The following is a 23915-nucleotide window of genomic DNA, read 5'->3' as shown; positions in this document are numbered from 1 at the left end:
TGTATAGTACTGCCGTAGTCCCTAAGAGGACTTGGGAGTTCTGGAGTTAGTCTTGCATACCCCAACTAATTGTTTGGTTTATCTACTGAAAATTTGAGGTCTTGGTCTCTTTTGAAGCCATTTTTTATCTTCTTTCAGTAGAATAACTAAAGCCTTTACAACTGCAGGGTCACATTTTAATGAATTTTGTGTTAGGGACATTCGATCTTTGTTGATGAATACTGAATGATCTGTTCCACTTATTTTGAAGCCTAATTTTCTAAAGTTATAATATTTATTGGAATTAACATATTCAATGTCGGCAATAAAATCTCTAAATCCGAAAGCAGAAGTAGCTCGTTCAACACAGGCTCTTGCAATCAATATTAGTGCTGCGAAAGGTCTACAAGATGTTCTGAGGACAAACTTGGGGCCTAAAGGCACGATGAAAATGTAAGAAATTAGCGGTTTTTAATGATTTCATAGGTTTGAAAATGAAGGATTATCAAAGATGCTTGATTAAATTATTTGAATACATCCAACTTTTTCATCTGGATACCATTTGTCATGTAGATTAAAAGTAGATAATATACTTCTAAATCAGTGGTTCTCAAATGTTTGGATATTTACATTCCTTTATTTATGATATTTGCGTTCCATCCTCGCATTTTCAACATTTTTTTGGAAACAAAACATACTTTTGCCTTATCTGGTATTTGTAGCTTATTGTTAACCACGGTAGTTATTTTTGAGGTGGGGTGCGAGACATGACAAATTCGAAAAAAGGGGCGCGGCCTAATGAGAACCACTGTTCCGAATGATACTTGAATAAAACAACTGTAGATGCAGACTTGTTGTTGGATTCTTCATTACTGGTATAGGCCTATCAAAATTGACTGTCTTGTATTAAGTTGTAAACTTTTTATGAAAGTATATTTCTGTAAATTCAAGCGATGTTGTCTATCCAATTTTGGTAACCTTCTTATTTTATCACATTTTATTTTTTAGGCTTGTATCTGGGTCTGGAGACATAAAACTAACAAAAGATGGAAATGTTTTATTGAATGAAATGCAGATTCAACATCCTACAGCCAGTTTAATAGCTAAAGTAGGCCTATAAATTTAATTATCCGATTTTCAAGCTTTTACTTTTCCATTTGAAAAAAGGTCAGGAAAAGCCCCATTAATACTTGGGCGATAGATTGATTTATCTAGTTTGTGTATTTCTGATCATTAACCATTCCTACTGCCCTTTATAGACAGAGTCAAATAAATGTACGGTAATAAGATATTCACTCATATCTGGAGGCAGAGAAACTAGGATAAGCTGATCAAACAATTACATTGACTCTTTTTGGCACTTAATCAATGCTATCTCTATAATTAATGCGAACTACAAAATTTATTCATAGGTTGCTACGGCACAGGATGATATTACTGGTGATGGTACAACTTCCAATGTTCTCATAATCGGTGAATTACTTAAACAGGCGGACTTATATGTACAGGAGGTAAATTTGTTTTTAAATCCGAGTTTTGAAAACTGTATTTTAATTAAACAGATTCTAGTAGTGTTTTTGGATTTTATTTCACGCAGATTCAGAATGTTTTAGAAGATAATGGAGGATCTTCTATTTTTATTGAGTAATTGCATTAGTACCCCACTTCGATCAAGATTTTAAATCATGCAAATTCATGTCATGCCAATTATGAAATGTAAGATTAATAAGATATAACTTTTTGTTAAGAGACAAATGTAGAAATTGTTAAAAAGAAATTTCAGTTATTTGTCCTGATCATAACTTATTAGTATGATGACTTCAAATGGTATCCGATAAATTACTGGATTGTTCAGCCGACTTTTTTTTATTAATTGCAGGGTGTCCATCCAAGAATAATTACGGAGGGCTTTGAGCTTGCAAAAGTTAAGGCTGAAGAAGTTTTAGATTCAATGAGAGTATTTAAGGAAATGAATAGAGACGAACTATTAAATGTTGCCAGAACTTCACTTGCTACAAAAGTTCACCAGAAACTTGCTGAAAAACTTACAGAGGTATGTGTGACAATGGTTGTATGTGTTGAATGCTTTTGCTGCCTTGCCCTTTTAAATGATTGTTTTAGGGTTAGACGTAAAATCATCTTGCAAATTTTGGAAATGAGAACTTCCCCATTTTATAGTTGAATCTAAGGTACTCCCGTAGTGTGTGTACCAGGTTAGGGTTAGGCCATAATTTTATTCCGATTTTCCTCATTTTAGTTCTATTATGAATTCGGGGACTGTCTGCATTAGCCAAGTGAATATACCCCCCTGTCCATAGGTTTCATTCCCTTCACACAACTTGATGTGAAGTGGGTGAACAAAATTTGTTAATTCCATGTTGGTACACACACTTCTGGAGCGCTGATTTTAAAGATTATTTGCATTTAAATAAACATTGCTAGAAACTCCTTTCAACTACGATTGAAAATTTTTGTTCAAGGTTGTCGTTGATGCAGTTTTAGCAGTAAAAAAAGAAAACGAAGCAATCAATCTTCATATGGTTGAGATTATGGAAATGCAACACAGAGTAGATTCTGATACAAAACTTGTGCAAGGTTTGGTGATGGATCATGGTGCTCGGCATCCAGATATGAAGAAACGTGTAGAAAATGCTTATATCCTCACATGTAATGTTTCCATGGAATATGAAAAAAGGTAAAGTACCTGTTCTAGAGTACTTGAATTACTGTATTCTGTTCTGCTATTACCGCAAATAGATTTACCTGCGTTGCGTTGGTTGGCGACCAAATAACTTATCAGTATGACCTTTTTTTCAGTGAAGTTAATTCAGGATTTTTCTACAAATCAGCAGAAGAAAGGGAGAAACTCGTAGCTGCAGAACGAAAATTTACAGACGATAAAGTAGCAAAAATTGTTGAATTAAAAAAACAGGTCAGTTCAAAATCTAATGATAAACTGCCAGATTGTTTTGTTTGAAAAGCACAACTACAATGACCCATATTTTTCATTTAAACATTTTTCATACTCATTTTCAACATAATTTATTATCTGACGCAATTTTAGGTGGCGAAAAGCAGTGGTGATGGTGAAATTGGATTTGTTGTTGTGAACCAGAAGGTAAAATGATACTGTATATATAAATTTCTAGAAGATGAAGATTTCAGTATAAATTCCAAATCTGTTATTCTTTAATCTGCATTTATTCCTGTTGCTGTTTTTATAAAAGTATCTCTCTTTTTTCACTGAATCAAAACACTGAGAATTCTATTATACTTCAATGAATGGCTGGGATTAGATAAAAATGTCTAGACTGGGTCCATTTTTTTCTGAATTGATGTTATTAAATAAATGAGTGATGCAGCTGTTTGCAAACATCAGTGAAAAACCTATTGACGTATTCACAAATATTTTAAAGGTTTGCATGCATGCATACATACATACGAGTCCGGTTCTGTAATTTATGTAAAGATTACCAGCATTTGGAACAATAATCTGTATTTAACCCAGGGTATTGATCCAATGTCTCTTGATATGCTGGCGAAGAATGGAATTGTTGCATTGAGAAGAGCTAAGAGAAGGTATGTATGATATTATTCCTTGGATATTAATGGTGTTGTGTTATTCTCGATTCTCAATTCTATCGAGTTTTTATTAAGTGCATGATTTAATTAAGGTATTGTGACTTTCATATTAAAAATATTTTAGTTTTGTTGCCCATATTTTTTTAGAAAAGCTACTGTTGGGAGTGAATATCATGATAAGCTGATGTTGGGTGCCAAGTAAATATCATGATTTCATTTTTATTTTTAGAAATATGGAACGACTTGTCTTAGCTTGTGGGGGAATTGCGATGAATTCTGTAGATGATTTAACACCAGAATGCCTCGGTAAAGCTGGTCTTGTGTATGAGCATGTTCTGGTAAGCACAGTTTTTGGACAATATGTCTCTATCTAGAATTTTTGATTTATTTATTCCATAACAGCCACTACTATGCAGTCAATCTGGCTTTTTTTTCTTTAATTAGGGGTGTTGGATTTTAATTTTATACTCATCACTCGAGATGTACTCGCAATCGGCATGAACCAGTACATGAAAAATATCTTTCTACCAGAAAACTAATTTTATTAAATTGATGATGCATACGCTATATACACACTCACATTCGGCATTGACATCAAACTTTGCAGTAAAAAATATTTGATTAACATATTTTTTCAGGCATTGTTTTTGATTCTTTCATTATTCCAGGGTGAAAGCAAATATACATTTGTTGAAAAATGCGCCAATCCGCAAAGTGTTACTATACTCGTTCGAGGACCTAACAGTCACACAATAACACAAATCAAAGATGCTGTGAGAGATGGTTTAAGAGCTGTGAAGAATGCTATAGATGATGGTGATTATACTTATGATATTGTCCAAGTAATTTCAATATACAGATGGGGACTTGGGAGTTTCACTTCATGCATTTTCTTCCGGTTATTTGGATCTAGAGATTGTTGGAATAAAATAAATAAAGCTACAGTGATACCTCGGTAGTCGAGCATAACTCGTTTGAGATTGGTGCTCGAGTTCCAAAAATACGATCTTATGCATTTCAAAATACCCAAAATTGTAATAAAACGTGTACCTAAACAACAATAATTGCTGCCATTCCCTGCGCATCATTAGTTTTCTTTATCATTTTCCTATTTTTTAAAATCGATAGGCTTTGCCATGCCACTTGGTTAGACGAGATCAGACACTCGAACACCATTCTTGTAAAGTAATTCACGTTATTTTTTCTTAACTCAATAGTTGCTCTCACTGAATCACATACATGTGATTTTAACATGTGATATCCCAATAACAATCTGACTTGAAATGATACTTGTTGAATGGTCGAGAGGGAGCCGATGTGCACGGTTTGGATGGCATCCTCGCACTCAGCGCACGCTCGTATCGGGTGTTCGAGCTCCGAATTTTCATTTGAGTTATGCAGTATTTTTGACTACAATGTTCTGGTCGACTACCGAATTATTCGAGTTTCGAGTCGTCGACTTCAAATATTCTGAATAGAATCTTGACCAAACTTATTTATTCATCATTTTTTCAAGTGGAATATTTTTGGAGTAAAATGATGCATTTGTTTGTTACAGGCTGTTTCGTTGCGGGTGCAGGTGCGTTTGAGATAGCGGCCCATGCAGCACTTATGAAGTTCAAACCTACTGTGAAAGGAAGAGCCCAACTTGGAGTTCAAGTAAGTATGGCAGAACCTAAGAATATGGAGTAAAGTTGATCTTGTTATTGTTAATCATATATAGTAAACTATGGCTCTTTCTCCTCTGTTCTATGCAAAAATTCTAATAATGTGTAATGTGCAGCGAACGAATTTAACTGTTCTGGTATCTGGTGCCGCTTGAATATCAATCAGCTCTTTGCTACAATGGGAACTCGCGCTTGAATCCGGTGAAACGTTACCCATGGCTCTCGCTAATAGACAGAAACAACAAATTTGATTTTTACCAAAAATATAAAATCCGAACTTAGTTGTCTGCCGTTAAAGAATCACTTGTGAAAAAAGGAGAGCATTTAAAATATAGCTTACCAACATAAGACATCAGCTGTCAAAACCTTCATAACATTGGCAAACCATCATGACATCTATCCTACCTAATTTAAATTTTGTTTCTGTACCAGACGGTAGAGAGTGGAATAGAAATTGAATTAGTGTACTTGGTAATAATTCGGGCTAGAATCATTAATCTTTTTTTATCCAATTTTATGCAATATGATATGCTCGTTTTTTATCAGGCTTTTGCTGATGCTCTCCTCGTTATCCCGAAAGTTTTGGCTCAGAACTCAGGATTGGATCCTCAAGAAACCATTGTAAAATTGCAACATGAATTGAACTCGAATGGTGGGACTGTAGCTGTGGGAATAGATCTTCAAACCGGTAAAATTTTGTGTATTTGACTATATAATGAAGAAAGGTTTTTCTACCATGCTCAATTGTAATCCTTATTCAGGAGAGGTTTTAGCGCCTATTGATGCTGGAATCGTTGACAACTACAACGTCATGAAGCAATTACTCAATTCCTGGTAAGTGCTGTTTGCCTGTTTCATTTCATAACTCTCTTGATATCTTAAGCCAATAGTCTACAATTTATGAAGTCCCACAAGTACTTGTAAAAGTACATGTTATATTGTGTATTTCAACTTGCAAAATATTATTCTCTTAGAGTATCGCACTCTTTATGCCAATATATGTAATATATTACAAACAAGCAGGCTCTATGAATGCAATAGCTAGCATATTATTCTTTCTTGTTGACTACTGTTTTGTTTTGCTTCAAAATTAGGTACTCCCTTAGTATGTGTACCAGGTAACGGTTAGGCCATAATTTTATTCTGATTTTCCTCCTTTTAGTTCTACTACAAGTTCGGAGACTGTCTGTGTTAGCCAAGTGAATATATCCCCTACCCATAGGTTTCAGTCCTTTCACACAACTTGATGTAAAATAGGCGAAAAAAGTAGTTACCTCCATGTTGACACGATGGCACACATACTTTTGGAGTGCCCAAAATTGATTTTTATGCCTGTCCGAACATCTACTGTGTTAATCTTGTGTGAGCCTAAATATAAAAGTTGGCACAGTAGTTGGCTGTATAGCACTCTTGGGTCTTTCTCATATATTTTATGAACTCTTTTCTTTTTATAGTCAAGTTATTGCGTCTAATCTACTCTTGGTAGATGAAATGATGAGAGCTGGAATGGCAACATTGAAAGGAAATGCTTGATGGTAATACTACTTTTCAATTTATTACATATTCTGAGGGGCTTACTTATTCATATTTCAGTACTTTAGCATTAACGACATTTTTAATGACGTTTGATCAATGTTTATTCATTTCTGACGTTTTTTTGTTGTGCATTGATCACCTGCGCTAAAGCAAAAATTTTAAATAATTATTCCGCGAAAGCTGAATATTTTTGATAAGTTCCTTCTTTTTTCGCAGATACTCTCTATCTTCCAATGGCCTGTCTTCAAATATCGTTTGGTTATTGTCGCCGAGATGCATACACATCGATCGGATTAAATTGATTTCTCTCCCATACACGTTTCCATATTTTACAGTAAAAGTGAATAAAAGTATTTGCATGTCAGTGTGTACACGGTCTTTGGGTATTTCATTTCGGCACAGATTTTAGAGACAGTTATTTCGACAATTACTCTCTATCAGCTCGACATATCAGCCTAAATCCACACATATCACTGCATTATGCTTTAGTTCAGACTTTAGGCCACCAGCAGAAATCGGATAATTAGCAGTGTGACTGTAATATATCGCCTCTCTCCTCTTCAGAGTTGCGCAACCAGCTAAGCTTTATTTGAAGCCACGCATGGTATTTGCACTAGAGGTGTGCCAACTGCCGATACCACTCTTTTCGCCAATGCTGATACGCTGATAATATGTTATCAAAACCATAAGTTCTTATCACCTTCTCACTTAGCAGTGAGCGATATATACAGTGCACAGCTTGAAAAACAGACCGAGGGTTTATTAAAATAACGTGAATTAATGTAACCATGAATTGGTTTGTTGTAACTTTGTAAGTGTGCAAAGATCGCTCTCAATGTCTAAAAAAGATTATTCTCGTTTTCTGCAGACGTTTCGTTTCGAAGGCCAGCCACCAGCGCTGGAAATCTCAGCATTCGAAGGGAGCATTTTAACAGTTGTAAATGATAAAATAATTATATTTTCACTTACGCTAGCAATTTGTATTCGATGAAAAGTTTCGTAGCTGTTTGGCTATTATAAATGTATGATGCGAAATGACGCCCCCTCAACACCGTCGTAAAAGCTGAATAAAATTCTACACAACAGAATAAAGCAGTGAATAGTAAATTCTATCGGTTCCAAATTCAAGGTCTAAGTTTCATTGAAGCAAATTCAAAAATTATATCGTCAAAAAATAATGTCTCGACTAAATCACTTTCAATGAGCAGTATTGCTGGCACAGACAACCTGCTTTCTCCCATGGTCGATCTCAAGTAAAACTTTATCAACTCGGGTGTTGACTTCGTTATTCGCAGCTTGTGAAAGAAACGGCAACAGTGAGGAAAGCTTGAGATTCATGAATAAATATGATGTTGATTCACATAAACGATGTTTGCTTAACCACTGCAGGACGTCCAGCGCTGTAGCGTCATTTTTAAATGTAAAATCACTTGATTGTACTAGTGCAGTGGTTCTCATCCGGGGGCTCCCTACAGGGACAACGAAGCAGTACGAGGGGGACCACGACACAGGGCTAATAATTTATTATATAGCGACTTCGTTAGTTTCATTACCTGAATAGGATTATTTGCGATCACAGGGTGTATTCACTTTCTTGTGCGTGAATTGTTTGATCATAATGGAATTTGAAATCTACCAACGAAAATAGTTCGCCGGTAGGCCGTCCGGTCTAACCTACAGAATGACAATTCCACTCGACTGCGAGATAACCTTCGCTAGCGTATTATAGACGCAATTACGAATATTGAACTACAGTTCCGTTTTGAACGAACACATGGATAGCTGCGTTCCTGGGCCTCCAAGCACAGACAGATGTACCAACAACAACAACAGTTCCGTTGACTTTACCAAAGTAAATTGAGATGCGAGAGAATGTGATCATGGTATCAATGATGTGATTAATGCTGGCACTGTCGGTATGTAATGAGCAATAAATAATTACGTCCAACCAACGACCAACATACCGCGACAAAAATCACCCCCGGGAAACACGTTGGCATCGGTTTCTTTGCTGTCAAGCGAGTTAGATTCGACAGGAACGCACATTGACTAAGTTCGGGTTTCTGTCCGAGCAAAAGCCGATTTTTATACCACAAAAACAAAATTTATAAACCGTCTTGATGTTGACATTCGTCTAGCTATAAAAAAAGACTGCGCCTAATACGAGAAACCTCGTCAGACAGTCCTAAGCGCAAGCTTACCTTTGATCGTATACTGGAGAGCGTTTATTTTCTTGTCTGTGGTTTGCTTTTGCATTCCATAATAGGTCGTAAACACATAATACAATCCAACACGTTTCGTTTTTTGGAATGGCGAACACGAAGACCGCGAGTGCAAAAAGGCGCTGGAAGGGGGCCACGAGCCATAAAACACCTGGTTTAGACGTATATCTTGTGTAATTTTTTGGCTTCAGTGGTAAATTAGGTCGTTTAATGTGACTGCCTTGGTTCATTTAAAACGTTTTGGATGGATTTGTCCACAAGATCCAATGGGTAGTTACGCCACTGTGGGTATGTTGTCAACTTTCCCTTGCTTAACAAGCATGGAGTATCCTAACTCATTATGTTGTAGAATTATTTTACTTAAATTGAAATTAAATCATGCAACACTTAAGTAATTCATGCAATGAATGAATGTATCATTCATATATTTGTACATAAAAAGAGCCAGCATGTAGTCAGGTGATCGTCTTCCATCTGAATCCTGTCGAATAAAATTGCGGGGATCTTTATTTACATAAATCACAACTATTTGAATTCATTAATACTGCTGATCTAAGCAGGGGAGGGATTAGGACAGTTCGTGGACCTTGTAACAAATGATTTGCAAAAATTATCGTATATATATATAGCAAAAAGATTACGTTACGACTTTTTGAAAGTCGCCGTTCTAGTGGTAGGCTCTAGACGAGACTATATACTAGGGGTGGCCAACAGGTTGATCGTAACTTCTTGAGTAGTCGATCGCGTTTCATGTTAAGTGAATTTTATAAAATAACCTAAAAATTGCTTTGAACCAGTTTCATGCAGGATTGCAGGCACTGCGTGTGTGTTTTAAAGCAGGAAGAATAAATCATTGTGGCCAACATGTGCAAAATACGATGTACACATACGGTATTCGAGTCTGGGTGTGCAATATAGAGTACGGTATATTATTACGTAATAAATGAAAGTTTCGCTGCTGCCAACGTTTAAAAATCAACTTGCCGAATATTGTGCGTTTTGACCGGTATGTTAGTCGTTGGTATATTAAAAATCTTGTGATTAAAAACCTTACAAGTATTTCACATTTTAGTCAGATCGAAGATATTAAAAGCATTGATAAAACCCCTCGATATATATATACAAAGAAACGGTCCGCACCATTTTGCTTGACACTTTGGGAATGCGAAAGGTGTGTGCCAAAATGATGCCAAAGGCTATTGAGTTGACTGAGGAGCAGAAAGCTCAACGATTGAATGCATGCCGAGTTGACATGCATTTTTCCAAGTTTGACACAAAATTTAATGTTAATTCTTTGCTCAATCGTCATTCTGCAATTGAACCCCCTATCGCCAAAAAACTCAATCAGACCTCGCACAGCATTTTTTTTTCAACAAGAAATTTATCACATTCACTTATGGATCCTGAAAAGCAAAAATAATTGCGATATTGTGTCAAAACAGCTGTTAAACAAAGAACACATATTACGCCACACTGCATTGATTACCGATGGTTAATCGTGTTGCGCAATCTGTGACGTCAGTCACGTTTCATTTTAGCCGCACCTCGTGTCGCCAACTGAGAAAATAGAAAAATTGTCAAAAGCATTGTGCAGGAACTTAGATAATTGGTTGACATTGTATAAAAAAGTTTTTTTATTGCCCCATTGGATTCAGACTTCGTTCATTCCATGTCAAATTTGCTTTGCGGGCAGTGCCCACTAATGACCTGCTATATAGAATAAATAAAACACAAAGTCCAAAATGTACATTTTGTAATATGCATGTTGAAACTGTGTTACATTTATTTTATTTCTGTCAATTTGTGCAGTAATTTTGGGAAATAGTTAACGCTTGGCTAACCGTTGAGTATGGATTGAACCTTAATTTGACACATAGAGAAATGTTATTGGGGGTAGGGCAAAACCAGGGGATAAATTTCGTTTTCCCAAAAATCTATGAAAAAGCTATTTTGCCTGATTAAAATGGTAGAGAATTTATTTTTCAACCTAAAGAGTGATTCATTTTTCCTTTAACCGAAAAACAAGCATATATATAGTAGTCGAAAGGCTATTAGGAAATTATTGTCAACCTCGAGTTGAGCGGCATTTTCTCCATAGCCACGTTTAGCTATTAACGCATTTTGGGCCAACCCTATAACAAACACAAACACAGAAATATTTATTTTTATTTTCATCATAAAATAGCAGCGTAGCAAAATATGACAAACTGTGAAATTATTGCAACTCGTTACCTAAAAACACGTAAAGTGTTCCCATAGAATATAAAAATGTTCCCATGACTTGAAATAGAAGCTGGAAATTTTGCGAAAGACTATCGATATTAAGTGCTACGATCGGTCATAAATCAGAACTGCATCCATCAAAAAATCTTCAATATACCTAAGTTTAAGTATTAATGCAATTCAATGTTTGATTCCTCCTCACGTAACGTACAATTCGTTGATAATATCAGAGTTGATTTTATTTGTAAATTTTATTAATACAAAATAAATAAACAATAAAGTACGCCCATTCATCTGTCATCTCCAATATCTGAAAAATATAAAGGGATTATCATTTAATATATTATATAATAAGGATAAGGACTTTTGGAAAATTGGTGACTTCAATCAAATTTTTGAAATCCGATCCATTGAATTAATGTAAATCTTAGGTGAACATACCTGACTGCTTCACAACAGGGTCTTTCATGAGAATGTTCATGGCCACGTAAATTGCTGTGAGCAGAAAAAGAAATGTCAGTGAGTGTAGGACTTACTAAGGCAAGAATTATTCTCGTTACAAAAATATATTTACTTCTATTTTATCAATTTTATTGTGTTTGAACTTTTAGTGACATAGATCTGTTGGCAAATCAATTGTTTCGTGAAGAAGTACCAAGGCTGCTAACCTCACTACTCAGGTTGGGGATGGGGAAAATACTGCCGACGGGTCGCATGTGGCACGCTAAAGTATTCTGTGTGGCTCATGCTTTTGGAGAACGTTCTTTCTCACAACTACACAATTTCGATTTATTTTCAAACACTATTCAAATTATCTAAACTATGAATTGTTACAATAATATTCGGTTTTTTTCCTCTCCAGTTCAACAATGTCATCCATTATTAAATTCGACCCTTTGCAAGAAATATTTTCCGAATGCGGCCCTTGCTAAGAAAAACTTTGCCCAACCTTGTGACTTGGAATTCTGAACTACTATATCTAACATGCAATATAATCACCTTCGTCCACAATGACTTTGGCTTGTTGCTGTAGTATCACGTCTAAAAAAAGTAATAGTTCGAAGTAGTTGGCCTTTTCGTCACTTGGTGTGTAAGACAGTTTTAAATTAATTAACGTCTTAAAAAATATATATTCATTTCAGATGTCTTTGATTGTATTAATATATTTACCTTTTCCGTCGCCGTCAGCGGTCCGAGTTAAATCTTCTTTTGCCTTGTATAAAGCTATGAATGCAAAAGTGATTGTAAAAAATAGTTGTCCCAATTTTTGGCACTAAATCATTAAACAGAAATGGACCTAAGAATCGTTTTGCAAAATTGATATAGGGGTAATGAAAAGTCGCTATTCCAAGCCTTTTCTTGATATTTCACTTCAACTTGTGCTGGTTTTATAATTCACAAACATGTCTTAATGTTGCATTTGGTACAGCCCGTTACCTTTATTTAATTTCTTAGCATTACTTTCTTGTTAGATAAATACTGCAGATTATACGTTTCCAACATCTTGCTCGTTGCAAATTCTTGAGCCGCTAAGTGAGAAACTAACATTCAACATTGCAATATATAATATAATGAAAAACAGAATGTGCATATTGATTTGAAAACTTACCAGCTTGTACTAAATTCTGGGCTTCAAGGTCCACAAGAAAATCACCTGAAATTAATTTTAGAATGTATCAGAAAAATTTGTAACAATCTTGTCGAAATAAAGCGTATTAGACCCAAAAACCAATCAACAAAATCGACATTACTAACATTGGTGGATTTTTATGTAATGATGAGAATCTAAGATGAACTGCTCAAGTTTTCCGTTTTACAATTATTTTCTATTTCGTTAAAAATGTTATTATCAAACCTCCTCCCTGGAGCATTTTTGATACTGGACCTGCTGGTGGCTTCGCAACTGATTCTAATATACAGAAAACACAGTTTCAATATTTATAGACACTTGCTTTCATTAATTTCAATATTTTCTATTAGAAAGTCTTTCGTATTTTGTTTGTTACTGACCGAGTGACCGTCATGACAAAGGTTAAAAACATTCTTTCTTGAGCAATCGAGTTAAAAATAATTGTTATATTACGGTATTTTAAATAATAAATTTAGTTAAATGAGCATAACTGTAATTAATATAACAAAATTCGAAACATGGGCAATATTTTTTTTAATGTCATTTTTCGTAAGTATCATATTCATTTATGGTTACTACATGTAAAAGTGCCTGAATTAAACATAAGAACATATATTTCGTATAATGTATTATCATTACCAATGCTGTGAACTGATTTCTCATCCTCAATCTTTGGATCCACCACAACAGTCTTCAACGTACCTGGTTATATAATAAACATTTTTTTTTTCATTTTAAACAATTACCACAGGATACATAAACATTGTTACGACGTATATTCTTTGCTTTTAATTGAAGAGAAGTAGAATAGATTTTTGTGCGAAATGACTTCATTCATTTATGTCATCTCTGAGCCTACACCTAAAGCTTGGGCGTAAACATTGAGGTTTTTAAAGAAAAAAAATATAATTTCTACGCGATTCACTCCACATACTAACCGACAATCATACGTGAGATCACGGTAGAAATAGGAATGTCCCCTTTTTTCAAACAATTAGGTTATCATTACATCTTTACGGCACTTGTTCGAAATATTCTATTTTGATATTTTGGGTTGTCAACACGACGCTTTTTAGAAACCATTTAATTATACTTCACACTCACATTTTGCGATCTCTTTTTCGACGTTTTCACGGAAATGTTCCTCAGTCAAGGTTGCACAATCTGTAGTTAAATAAAATTAAAAAAGTAATGCCGAAAAAATTGCATGGCACAAAAACCTAAATTGTTAAAATCGCCATATACTTTCATATCACACATACAAACGAATAAAAAATATTAACTTTTATATTTATATATATTGAAAAACAACACAAATATTTGTAATTATTAACTCTGATTGTTTCATAAATTGATATTTGAGTGATTGTACATATATTTATTTATAATAATATTGTTTACCCCTGCCAAAAATATATATATATATAATACTTGGGAATTAACAAACACATTTCCAAAACAAATGAATGCTTGGGTTATTCATTTTCTAATAAAATACTACGTCCATTTTCCAAGTTTTGTAATATTGATTGACGATAATATAACTTCTAAATACTAGCAGTAATTTTCTTACCAACTGATTCATCTCCGCGTCTTCTTGTTTTAGATTTCTAAGTGAATGTATATATATTCAATTAGAGAACATCAGTCTTACTTGAAGGCAATTAACATTGCTATATGTTTAATGTAGTTTTCTTTGTTTATAAATCAATAAAGCTCAATAGGTACCTATTCATACCTCGTAAAAACAAACTTACTTTCGGAAAAATGCATGCCAAACAAAAGAAGATCTTCACAAAGCCTTTGAAATTCCTCCATTTCTGTAATGTGGATAAATATAATTTATTTGCGTACTAGCTGCGTTGGACGTAGTTTAAATTTATGTATTTCACATAAATAAAGTTAATTAGGCTATTCAATAAAATCACGTATAAATATATATATTGTATATTCGGTAATTACACCAGCTTGATGAGTATTTCTAATTGCGTAATATAATTAAAAAGTCTAAAATTATTATTTATATTGTTTCAATACAAAATTAAAATATGAATCATCAATTTTGATCTTTTAAAGCAGTGATTCCCAACCTATGGGTCGCGATTCAAATCTTGGTTGCCGGAAAATTCTTTGAACAAAAACCCAAAAGTTATTGGTTTTCATTTCTAGTATATTTAATTTGTACTTGGTATTGAAGTTTTGCAGCCTAAAACCTGTGAAATATCTATTTTTCTCAAGTAAAGCCACGCCACGGTTTCAACAAATCGCTCATGACAAACAATAATTAATATTGAAATAAATAATAAGGAAAACTGTTAAATAAGAAAGATTATTTTTTTAAGTAGTAAATAAATTCTGCCATCATAAAAGCACTGCATGTCGTTTAGTATTTGAACATAACGTTGGATCGCGAGATTTTACGAACTCCATTTTTTTTACAAAATTTGGGTCACTTGAAGAAAGTTTGGAAACTATTGTTCCAAAGTAGTGAACTTGATCAGGTGTAACGCCTATTTGTCACCTATCCTATTCGAGTAACAACCTACCTTGCCGCCTCGTTTATTCTCTCCTCTTGTTTCAGAATTGTTATCCATTTTTGATAAAGGTTTGACGTTTGAAACGACTTCCTCAACAAAATACTGAATTTGAACTTCAATTTAATTATGATATTTATACAATTCAAATGTATATTATGACGTCATAAGTAAAACCCTCCATTTGGAATCTTTTAGATCAGGTAAACTTAACTTTCTCCCCGTTAAGTAGCCCAATTCTGAGTCATGAAACAATCAGCTGGAATTCTCGGCAAGCTGGCACCAAATTAATCAATAATATAAAGTCGATGAATTAGCAATTGGAAATGATATTGCCAAGAATATCAACAAAAGTATTTATTTCAAACATTTCATACTAAACATTAGTGCGATCAATGTTTAATTTTACTGTGTAACACCTAAAAAATGATTGCCCGCTCAAGAAAGTTCTGAGGAGAATAAGCGATGCGTTGGGAGCATTATCACAGGTTACAGCTACAGGCAACACATGATCAGCATGTACTTTTCAGTCAGCACGCCTTTCCCCTTGTATAGGATATTGAAAATAGAAATACGCGACATCTTAACCGCCATACAAGTACCGTATGGTACACTTGGAAGTTTTCGCGTGAACCTCTGATGATTTGTGCCCACGAACGTTAACAATCACAGAAATTCGCATCTACGTTCATTTTCACCCACGCTACCTTTGCACCCGCGAACATTTTAAGCTACGCAAATATTTGCACCCATATAGATTTGGATTCTATTTCTTTTCTCACCTGTGTTACATTTACAAGCACTAATATTTTAATCATCGTAGCCATGCAACCAATATGTGGGTCCGCGCGAACCCTTTCTTGGAATATCAGCATACCTGTTCTTTTTCAGGCATTAGATGACAGCCGCACAATTCACGTTTTATTTGACATTTTGGAGTCATGTATTAGATCAGTGGTTCGCCAACTTTTTGCGTGAAATATCGATATTGAGTACTACAATCGATCATAAACTCAGAACTACATCCGTCAAAAATCTTTGATATATCTAAGTTTAAGTAATAATACAATTCAATGTTGGATTCTTTCTCACGTAACGTACAATTCGTTGATAATACCAGAGTAAATTTATTTTGTAAATTTTATTAATAGAAAATAAATAAACAATAAAATACGCCCATTCATTTGCCATCTCCAATATCTGAAAAAATATAAAGGGATTGAATATCTTTTAATATAATGAGGATAATGACTTTTAGGGATATGGCGACTTCAGTCAAATCTTTTAAATCAAATTCATTGAATTAATGTAAATCTTAAGTGAACATACCTAACTGCTTCACAACAGGGTCTTTCATGAGAATGTTCATGGCCACGTAAATTGCTGTGAGCAGAAAAAAAAATGTCAGTGAGTGTAAGGCCTTGCTAAGACAAAAATCATTCCCGTTACTAAAATAAATTTACTTCTATTATATCAATTTTATTGTTTTTGAACTTTTAGTGACATAGATCTGTTGGTAAATCAATTGAGTCGTGTAGAAGTACCAAAGCTGCTAACCTTACTACTTAGGTCGGGGATGGTTAAAATATGCCGACGGGTCGCATTTGAACACTAAAATATTCTGTGTGGCTCATGCTTTTGGAGAACGTTTTTTCTCGCAACTACACAATTTCGATTTATTTTTAAACTTTACTCAAAATATCTATGAATTGTTACAATAATATTAAGGTTTTTTTCCTCTGCAGTTCAACAGTGTCATCCATTATTAAATTCGACCCTTTGCAAGGAATATTTTCCGAATACAGCCTTTGCAAAGAAAAACTTTGCCCAACCCTGGGACTTGGAATTCTGAACTATTATATCTGACATACAATATAATCACCTTCGTCCACAATGACTTTGGCTTGTTGCTGTAGTATCACGTCTAAAAAAGTAAAAGTTTGAATCAGTTGGCCTTTTCGTCGCTTGGTGTGTAAATTAATTGACGACTTAAAAATATATATATTCATTTCAGGTGTCTTTGATTGTATTAATATATTTACCTTTTTCGTCTCCGTCAGCGGTCCGAATTAAATCTTCTTTGGCCTTGTATAAAGCTATGAATGCAAAAGTGATTGTAAAAAATAGTTGTCCCAATTTTTGGCACTAAATCATTCAACAGAAATGGACCTAAGGATCGTTTTGCAAAATTGATTTTGGGGCAATGAAAAAGTTGCTATTCCAAGCCTTTTCTCGATATTTCACCTCAACTTGTGCCGTTTTTATAAATCACAAACATGTCTTAATGTTGCATTTGGTACAACCCGTTAACACTTAATTAATTTCTTAACATTAATTTCTTGTTAGTTAAATACTGCAGATTATACGTTTCCAACATCTTGCTCGTTGCAAATTCTTGAGCCGCTAAGTGAGAAACTAACATTCAACATTGCAATATATAATATAATGAAAAACAGAATGTGCATATCGATTTGAAAACTTACCAGCTTGTACTAAATTCTGGGCTTCAAGGTCCACAAGAAAATCACCTGAAATTAATTTTTGAATGTATCAGAAAAATTTGTAACAATCTTGTCGAAATAAAGCGTATTAGACCCAAAAACCAATCAACAAAATCGACATTTACTAACATTGGTGGATTTTTATATAATGATGAGAATCTAAGATGAGCTGCTCAAGTTTTTCGTTTTACAATTATTTTCTATTTCGTTAAAAATGTTATTATCAAACCTCCTCCCTGGAGCATTTTTGATACTGGAACTGCTGGTGGCTTCGCAACTGATTCTAAAATACAGAAAACACAGTTTCAATATTTATAGACACTTGCTTTCATCAATTCCTTCGTATTTTGTTACTGACTGAGTGACCGTTATGACGAAGGTTAAATACATGTTTTCTTGAGCAATCGAGTTAGAAATATTTGTTATTGTACGGTATTTTAATTAATAAATTTAGTTAAATATGAGCATAACTGTAATTAATATAGCAAAATTCGAAACATGGGCAATATTTTTTTAATGTCATCATATTAAGTATCATATTGATTTATGATTACAACATGTAAAAGTGCCTGAATTAAACATAACAACATATACTTCGTATAATGTATTATCATTACCAATGCTGTGAACTAATTTCTCATCCTCAATCTTTGGATCCACCACAACACTCTTCAACGTACCTGGTTATATAATGAACATTTTTTTTTTTTTCATTTTAAACAATTCCCACAGGATACATAAACATTGTTACGACGTAAATTCTTCGCTTTTAATTGAAGGGAAGTAGAATAGATATTATTGCGAAATGACTTTTCTTTATACACTTATGTCATCTCTAAGTCTACACCTAAAGCTTGGGCGTGAACATTGAGTTTTTAATTAAAGATAAAAATATAATTCCTACGCGATTCACTCCACATACTAACCGACAATCATACGTGAGATCACGGTAGAAATAGGAATATCTCATTTTTCAAACAATTAGGTTATCGTTACATCTTTACGGCACTTGTTTGAAATATTCTATTTTGATATGTTGGGTTGTCAACACGACGCTTTTTAGAAACCATTTAATTATACTTCACACTCACATTTTGCGATCTCTTTTTCGACGTTTTCACGGAAATGTTCCTCAGTCAAGGTTGCACAATCTGTGGTTAAATAAAATTAAAAAAGTGATGCCGAAAAAATTGCATGGCACAAAAACCTAAATTGTTAAAATCGCCATATACTTTCATATCACACATACAAACGAATAAAAAATATCAACTTTTATATTTATATATATTGAAAGACAACACAAATATTTGTAATTATTAACTCTGATTGTTTCTTAAATTGATATTTGAGTGATTGTACATATATTTATTTATAATAATATTGTTTACCCCTGCCAAAAATATATATAATACCTGGGAATTAACAAACACATTTCCAAAACAAATGAATGCTTGGGTTCTTCATTTTCTAATAAAATACTACGTCCATTTTCCAAGTTTTGTAACATTGATTGACGATAATATAACTTCTAAATACTAGCAGTAATTTTCTTACCAACTGATTCATCTCCGCGTCTTCTTGTTTTAGATTTCTAAGTGAATGTATATATATTCAATTAGAGAACATCAGTCTTACTTGAAGGCAATTAACATTGCTATATGTTTAATGTAGTTTTCTTTGTTTATAAATCAATAAAGCTCAATAGGTACCTATTCATACCTCGTAAAAACAAACTTACATTCGGAAAAATGCATGCCAAACAAAAGAAGATCTTCACAAAGCCTTTGAAATTCCTCCATTTCTGTAATGTGGGTAAATATAATTTATTTGCGTACTAGCTGCGTTGGACGTAGTTTAAATTTAGGTATTTCACATAAATAAAGTTAATTAGGCTATTCAATAAAATCACGTATATATATATATATTGTATATTCGGTAATTACACCAGCTTGATGAGTATTTCTAATTGCGTAATATAATTAAAAAGTCTAAAATTATTATTTATATTGTTTCAATACAAAATTAAAATATGAATCATCAATTTTGATCTTTTAAAGCAGTGATTCCCAACCTATGGGTCGCGATTCAAATCTTGGTTGCCTGAAAATTCTTCGAACAAAAACCCAAAAGTTATTGGTTTTCATTTCTAGTATATTTAATTTGTACTTGGTATTGAGGTTTCGCAGCCTAAAACCTGTGAAATATCTATTTTTCTCAAGTAAAGCCACGCGACGGTTTCAACAAATCGCTCATGACAAACAATAATAAATATTGAAATAAATAATAAGGAAAACTGTTAAATAAGAAAGATTATTTTTTTAAGTAGTAAATAAATTCTGCCATCATAAAAGCACTGCATGTCGTTTAGTATTTGAACATAACGTTGGATCGCGAGATTTTACGAACTCCATTTTTTTTACAAAATTTTGGTCACTTGGAAAGTTTGAAAACTATTGTTCCAAAGTAGTGAACTTGATCAGGTGTAACGCCTATTTGTCACCTATCCTATTCGAAGTAACAACCTACCTTGCCGCCTCGTTTATTCTCTCCTCTTGTTTCAGAATTGTTATCCATTTTTGATAAAGGTTTGACGTTTGAAACGACTTCCTCAACAAAATACTGAATTTGAACTTCAATTGAATTATGATATTTATACAATTCAAATGTATATTATGACTTCATAAGTAAAACCCTCCATTTGGAATCTTTTAGATCAGGTAAACTTAACTTTCTCCCCGTTAAGTAGCCCAATTCTGAGTCATGAAACAATCAGCTGGAATTCTCGGCAAGCTGGCACCAAATTAATCAATAATATAAAGTCGATGAATTAGCAATTGGAAATGATATTACCAAGAATATCAACAAAAGTATTTATTTCAAACATTTCATACTAAACATTAGTGCGATCAATGTTTAATTTTACTGTGTAACACCTAAAAAATGATTGCCCGCTCAAGTAAGTTGTGAGGAGAATAAACGATGCGTTGGGAGCATTATCACAGGTTACAGCTACAGGCAACACATGATCAGCATGTACTTTTCAGTCAGCACGTCTTTCCCCTTGTATAGAATATTGAAAATAGAAATACGCGACATCTTAACCGCCATACAAGTACCGTATGGTACACTTGGAAGTTTTCGCGTGAACCTCTGATGATTTGTGCCCACGAACGTTAACAATCACAGAAATTCGCATCTACGTTCATTTTCACCCACGCTACCTTTGCACCCGCGAACATTTTAAGCTACGCAAATATTTGCACCCATATAGATTTGGATTCTATTTCTTTTCTCACCCGTGTTACATTTACAAGCACTAATATTTAAATCATCATAACCATGCAACCAATATATGAGTCTGCGCGAACCCTTTCTTGGAATATCAGCGTACCTGTTCTTTTTCAGGCATTAGATGACAGCCGCACAATTCACGTTTTATTTGACATTTTGGAGTCATGTATTAGATCAGTGGTTACCAAACTTTTTGCGTGAAATATTGATATTGAGTACTACAATCGATCATAAACTCAGAACTACATCCGTCAAAAAATCTTTGATATATCTAAGTTTAAGTAATAATACAATTCAATGTTGGATTCTTTCTCACGTAACGTACAATTCGTTGATAATACCAGAGTAAATTTATTTTGTAAATTTTATTAATAGAAAATAAATAAACAATAAAATACGCCCATTCATTTGCCATCTCCAATATCTGAAAAATATAAAGGGATTGGATATCTTTTAATATAATGAGGATAATGACTTTTAGGGAATTGGCGACTTCAGTCAAATCTTTTAAATCAAATCCATTGAATTAATGTAAATCTGAAGTGAACATACCTAACTGCTTCACAACAGGGTCTTTCATTAGAATGTTCATGGCCACGTAAATTGCTGTGAGCAGAAAAAGAAATGTCAGTGAGTGTAAGGCCTTACTAAGACAAAAATCATTCCCGTTACTAAAATAAATTTACTTCTATTATATCAATTTTATTGTGTTTGAACTTTTAGTGACATAGATCTGTTGGTAAATCAATTGAGTCGTGTAGAAGTACTAAAGCTGCTAACCTTACTACTTAGGTCGGGGATGGTTAAAATATGCCGACGGGTCGCATGTGGAACACTAAAATATTCTGTGTGGCTCATGCTTTTGGAGAACGTTTTTTCTCACAACTACACAATTTCGATTTATTTTTAAACTTTACTCAAAATATCTATGAAGTGTTACAATAATATTAAGGTTTTTTTTCCTCTGCAGTTCAACGGTGTCATCCATTATGAAATTCGACCATTTGCAAGAAATATTTTCCGAATACAGCCTTTGCAAAGAAAAACTTTGCCCAACCCTGGGACTTGGAATTCTGAACTATTATATCTGACATACAATATAATCACCTTCGTCCACAATGACTTTGGCTTGTTGCTGTAGTATCACGTCTAAAAAAGTAAAAGTTTGAATCAGTTGGCCTTTTCGTCGCTTGGTGTGTAAATTAATTGACGACTTAAAAATATATATATTCATTTCAGGTGTCTTTGATTGTATTAATATATTTACCTTTTTCGTCTCCGTCAGCGGTCCGAATTAAATCTTCTTTGGCCTTGTATAAAGCTATGAATGCAAAAGTGATTGTAAAAAATAGTTGTCCCAATTTTTGGCACTAAATCATTCAACAGAAATGGACCTAAGGATCGTTTTGCAAAATTGATTTTGGGGTAATGAAAAAGTTGCTATTCCAAGCCTTTTCTCGATATTTCACCTCAACTTGTGCTGTTTTTATAAATCACAAACATGTCTTAATGTTGCATTTGGTACAACCCGTTAACACTGCAGTATTTAACTAACAAGAAATTAATGTTAAGAAATTAATTTCTTGTTAGTTAAATACTGCAGATTATACGTTTCCAACATCTTGCTCGTTGCAAATTCTTGAGCCGCTAAGTGAGAAACTAACATTCAACATTGCAATAAGAATTATTGGAAAACAGAATGTGCATATTGAGATTTAAAAACTTACCAGCTTGTACTAAATTCTGGGCTTCAAGGTCCACAAGAAAATCACCTGAAAATAATTTTTGAATGTATCAGAAAAATGTATAACAATCTTATCGAAATCAAGCGTCAAGGAGCCAAAAACCTATCCAGAAAATCGACATTTACTAACATTGGTGGATTTTTATTGTAATGATGAGAATCTAAGATGAACTGCTCAAATTTTCCGTTTCACGATTATTTTATATTTTGTCAAAAATATTATTATCAAACCTCCTCCCTGGAGCATTTTTGATACTGGGCCTGCTGGTGGCTTCGCAACTGATTCTAAAATACAGAAAACACAGTTTCAATATTTATATTAAAAACCTATTTTCTTGAGCAATCGATTTAGAAATAATTGTCATATTACGGTATTTTAAATAATAAATTTAGTTAAATGAGCATAACTGTAACTAATTATTATAACAAAATTCGAAACATGGGCAATATTTTTTTTAATGTCATTTTTCGTAAGTATCATATTCATTTATGGTTACTACATGTAAAAGTGCCTGAATTAAACATAACAACATATACTTTGTATAATGTATTATCATTACCAATGCTGTGAACTGATTTCTCATCCTCAATCTTTGGATCCACCACAACAGTCTTCAACGTACCTGGTTATAAAATAAACATTTTTTTTTCATTTTAAACAATTATCACAGGATACATAAACATTGTTACGACGTATATTCTTTGCTTTTAATTGAAGAGAAGTAGAATAGATTTTTGTGCAAAATGATTTCATTCATTTATGTCATCTCTGAGTCTACACCTAAAGCTTGGGCGTAAACATTGAGGTTTTTAAAGAAAAAAAATATAATTTCTACGCGATTCACTCCACATACTAACCGACAATCATACGTGAGATCACGGTAGAAATAGGAATATCTCATTTTTCAAACAATTAGGTTATCATTACTTCTTTACGGCACTTGTTTGAAATATTCTATTTTGATATGTTGGGTTGTCAACACGACGCTTTTTAGAAACCATTTGA

General features: G+C 33.6%; 2 protein-coding genes and 1 long non-coding RNA gene across 3 annotated transcripts; 1 reads left to right on the top strand and 2 right to left on the bottom strand.

Moving 5' to 3' along the window:
• Positions 1-223: 223 nt before the first annotated feature.
• Positions 224-7140, top strand: LOC120342925 (T-complex protein 1 subunit zeta-like). Its single transcript, XM_039411974.2, has 15 exons — positions 224-432; positions 988-1087; positions 1392-1490; positions 1859-2032; positions 2460-2674; positions 2797-2911; positions 3044-3097; positions 3488-3558; positions 3791-3899; positions 4230-4377; positions 5120-5220; positions 5775-5916; positions 5990-6062; positions 6683-6763; positions 6981-7140. The coding sequence occupies exons 1-14, from the start codon at positions 296-298 to the stop codon at positions 6759-6761; spliced, it is 1617 nt and encodes a 538-aa protein (XP_039267908.1). The 5' UTR covers positions 224-295; the 3' UTR covers positions 6762-6763; positions 6981-7140.
• Positions 7141-14344: 7204 nt separating this feature from the next.
• Positions 14345-16085, bottom strand: LOC144420810 (uncharacterized). Its single transcript, XR_013474743.1, has 3 exons — positions 15386-16085; positions 14597-14659; positions 14345-14449 (listed from the first exon to the last, which is right to left on the bottom strand). It is a non-coding gene; the product is annotated as an uncharacterized LOC144420810 (long non-coding RNA).
• A 375-nt stretch (positions 16086-16460) lies between these two features.
• LOC144420825 (uncharacterized) lies at positions 16461-23777 on the bottom strand. The gene is made up of 17 exons (XM_078110495.1): positions 23768-23777; positions 23470-23532; positions 23141-23194; positions 22893-22937; positions 22433-22486; positions 22273-22314; positions 21718-21771; positions 20401-20504; positions 19429-19465; positions 18966-19025; positions 18492-18554; positions 18104-18157; positions 17857-17901; positions 17416-17469; positions 17256-17297; positions 16703-16756; positions 16461-16573 (listed from the first exon to the last, which is right to left on the bottom strand). The coding sequence occupies exons 1-17, from the start codon at positions 23775-23777 to the stop codon at positions 16554-16556; spliced, it is 855 nt and encodes a 284-aa protein (XP_077966621.1). The 3' UTR covers positions 16461-16553.
• Positions 23778-23915: the final 138 nt, after the last annotated feature.

This window comes from Styela clava, chromosome 3, assembly GCF_964204865.1.
Source record: "Styela clava chromosome 3, kaStyClav1.hap1.2, whole genome shotgun sequence".
Lineage (NCBI taxonomy): Eukaryota > Metazoa > Chordata > Ascidiacea > Stolidobranchia > Styelidae > Styela > Styela clava.
This window is presented reverse-complemented; position numbering and strand designations above follow the sequence as displayed.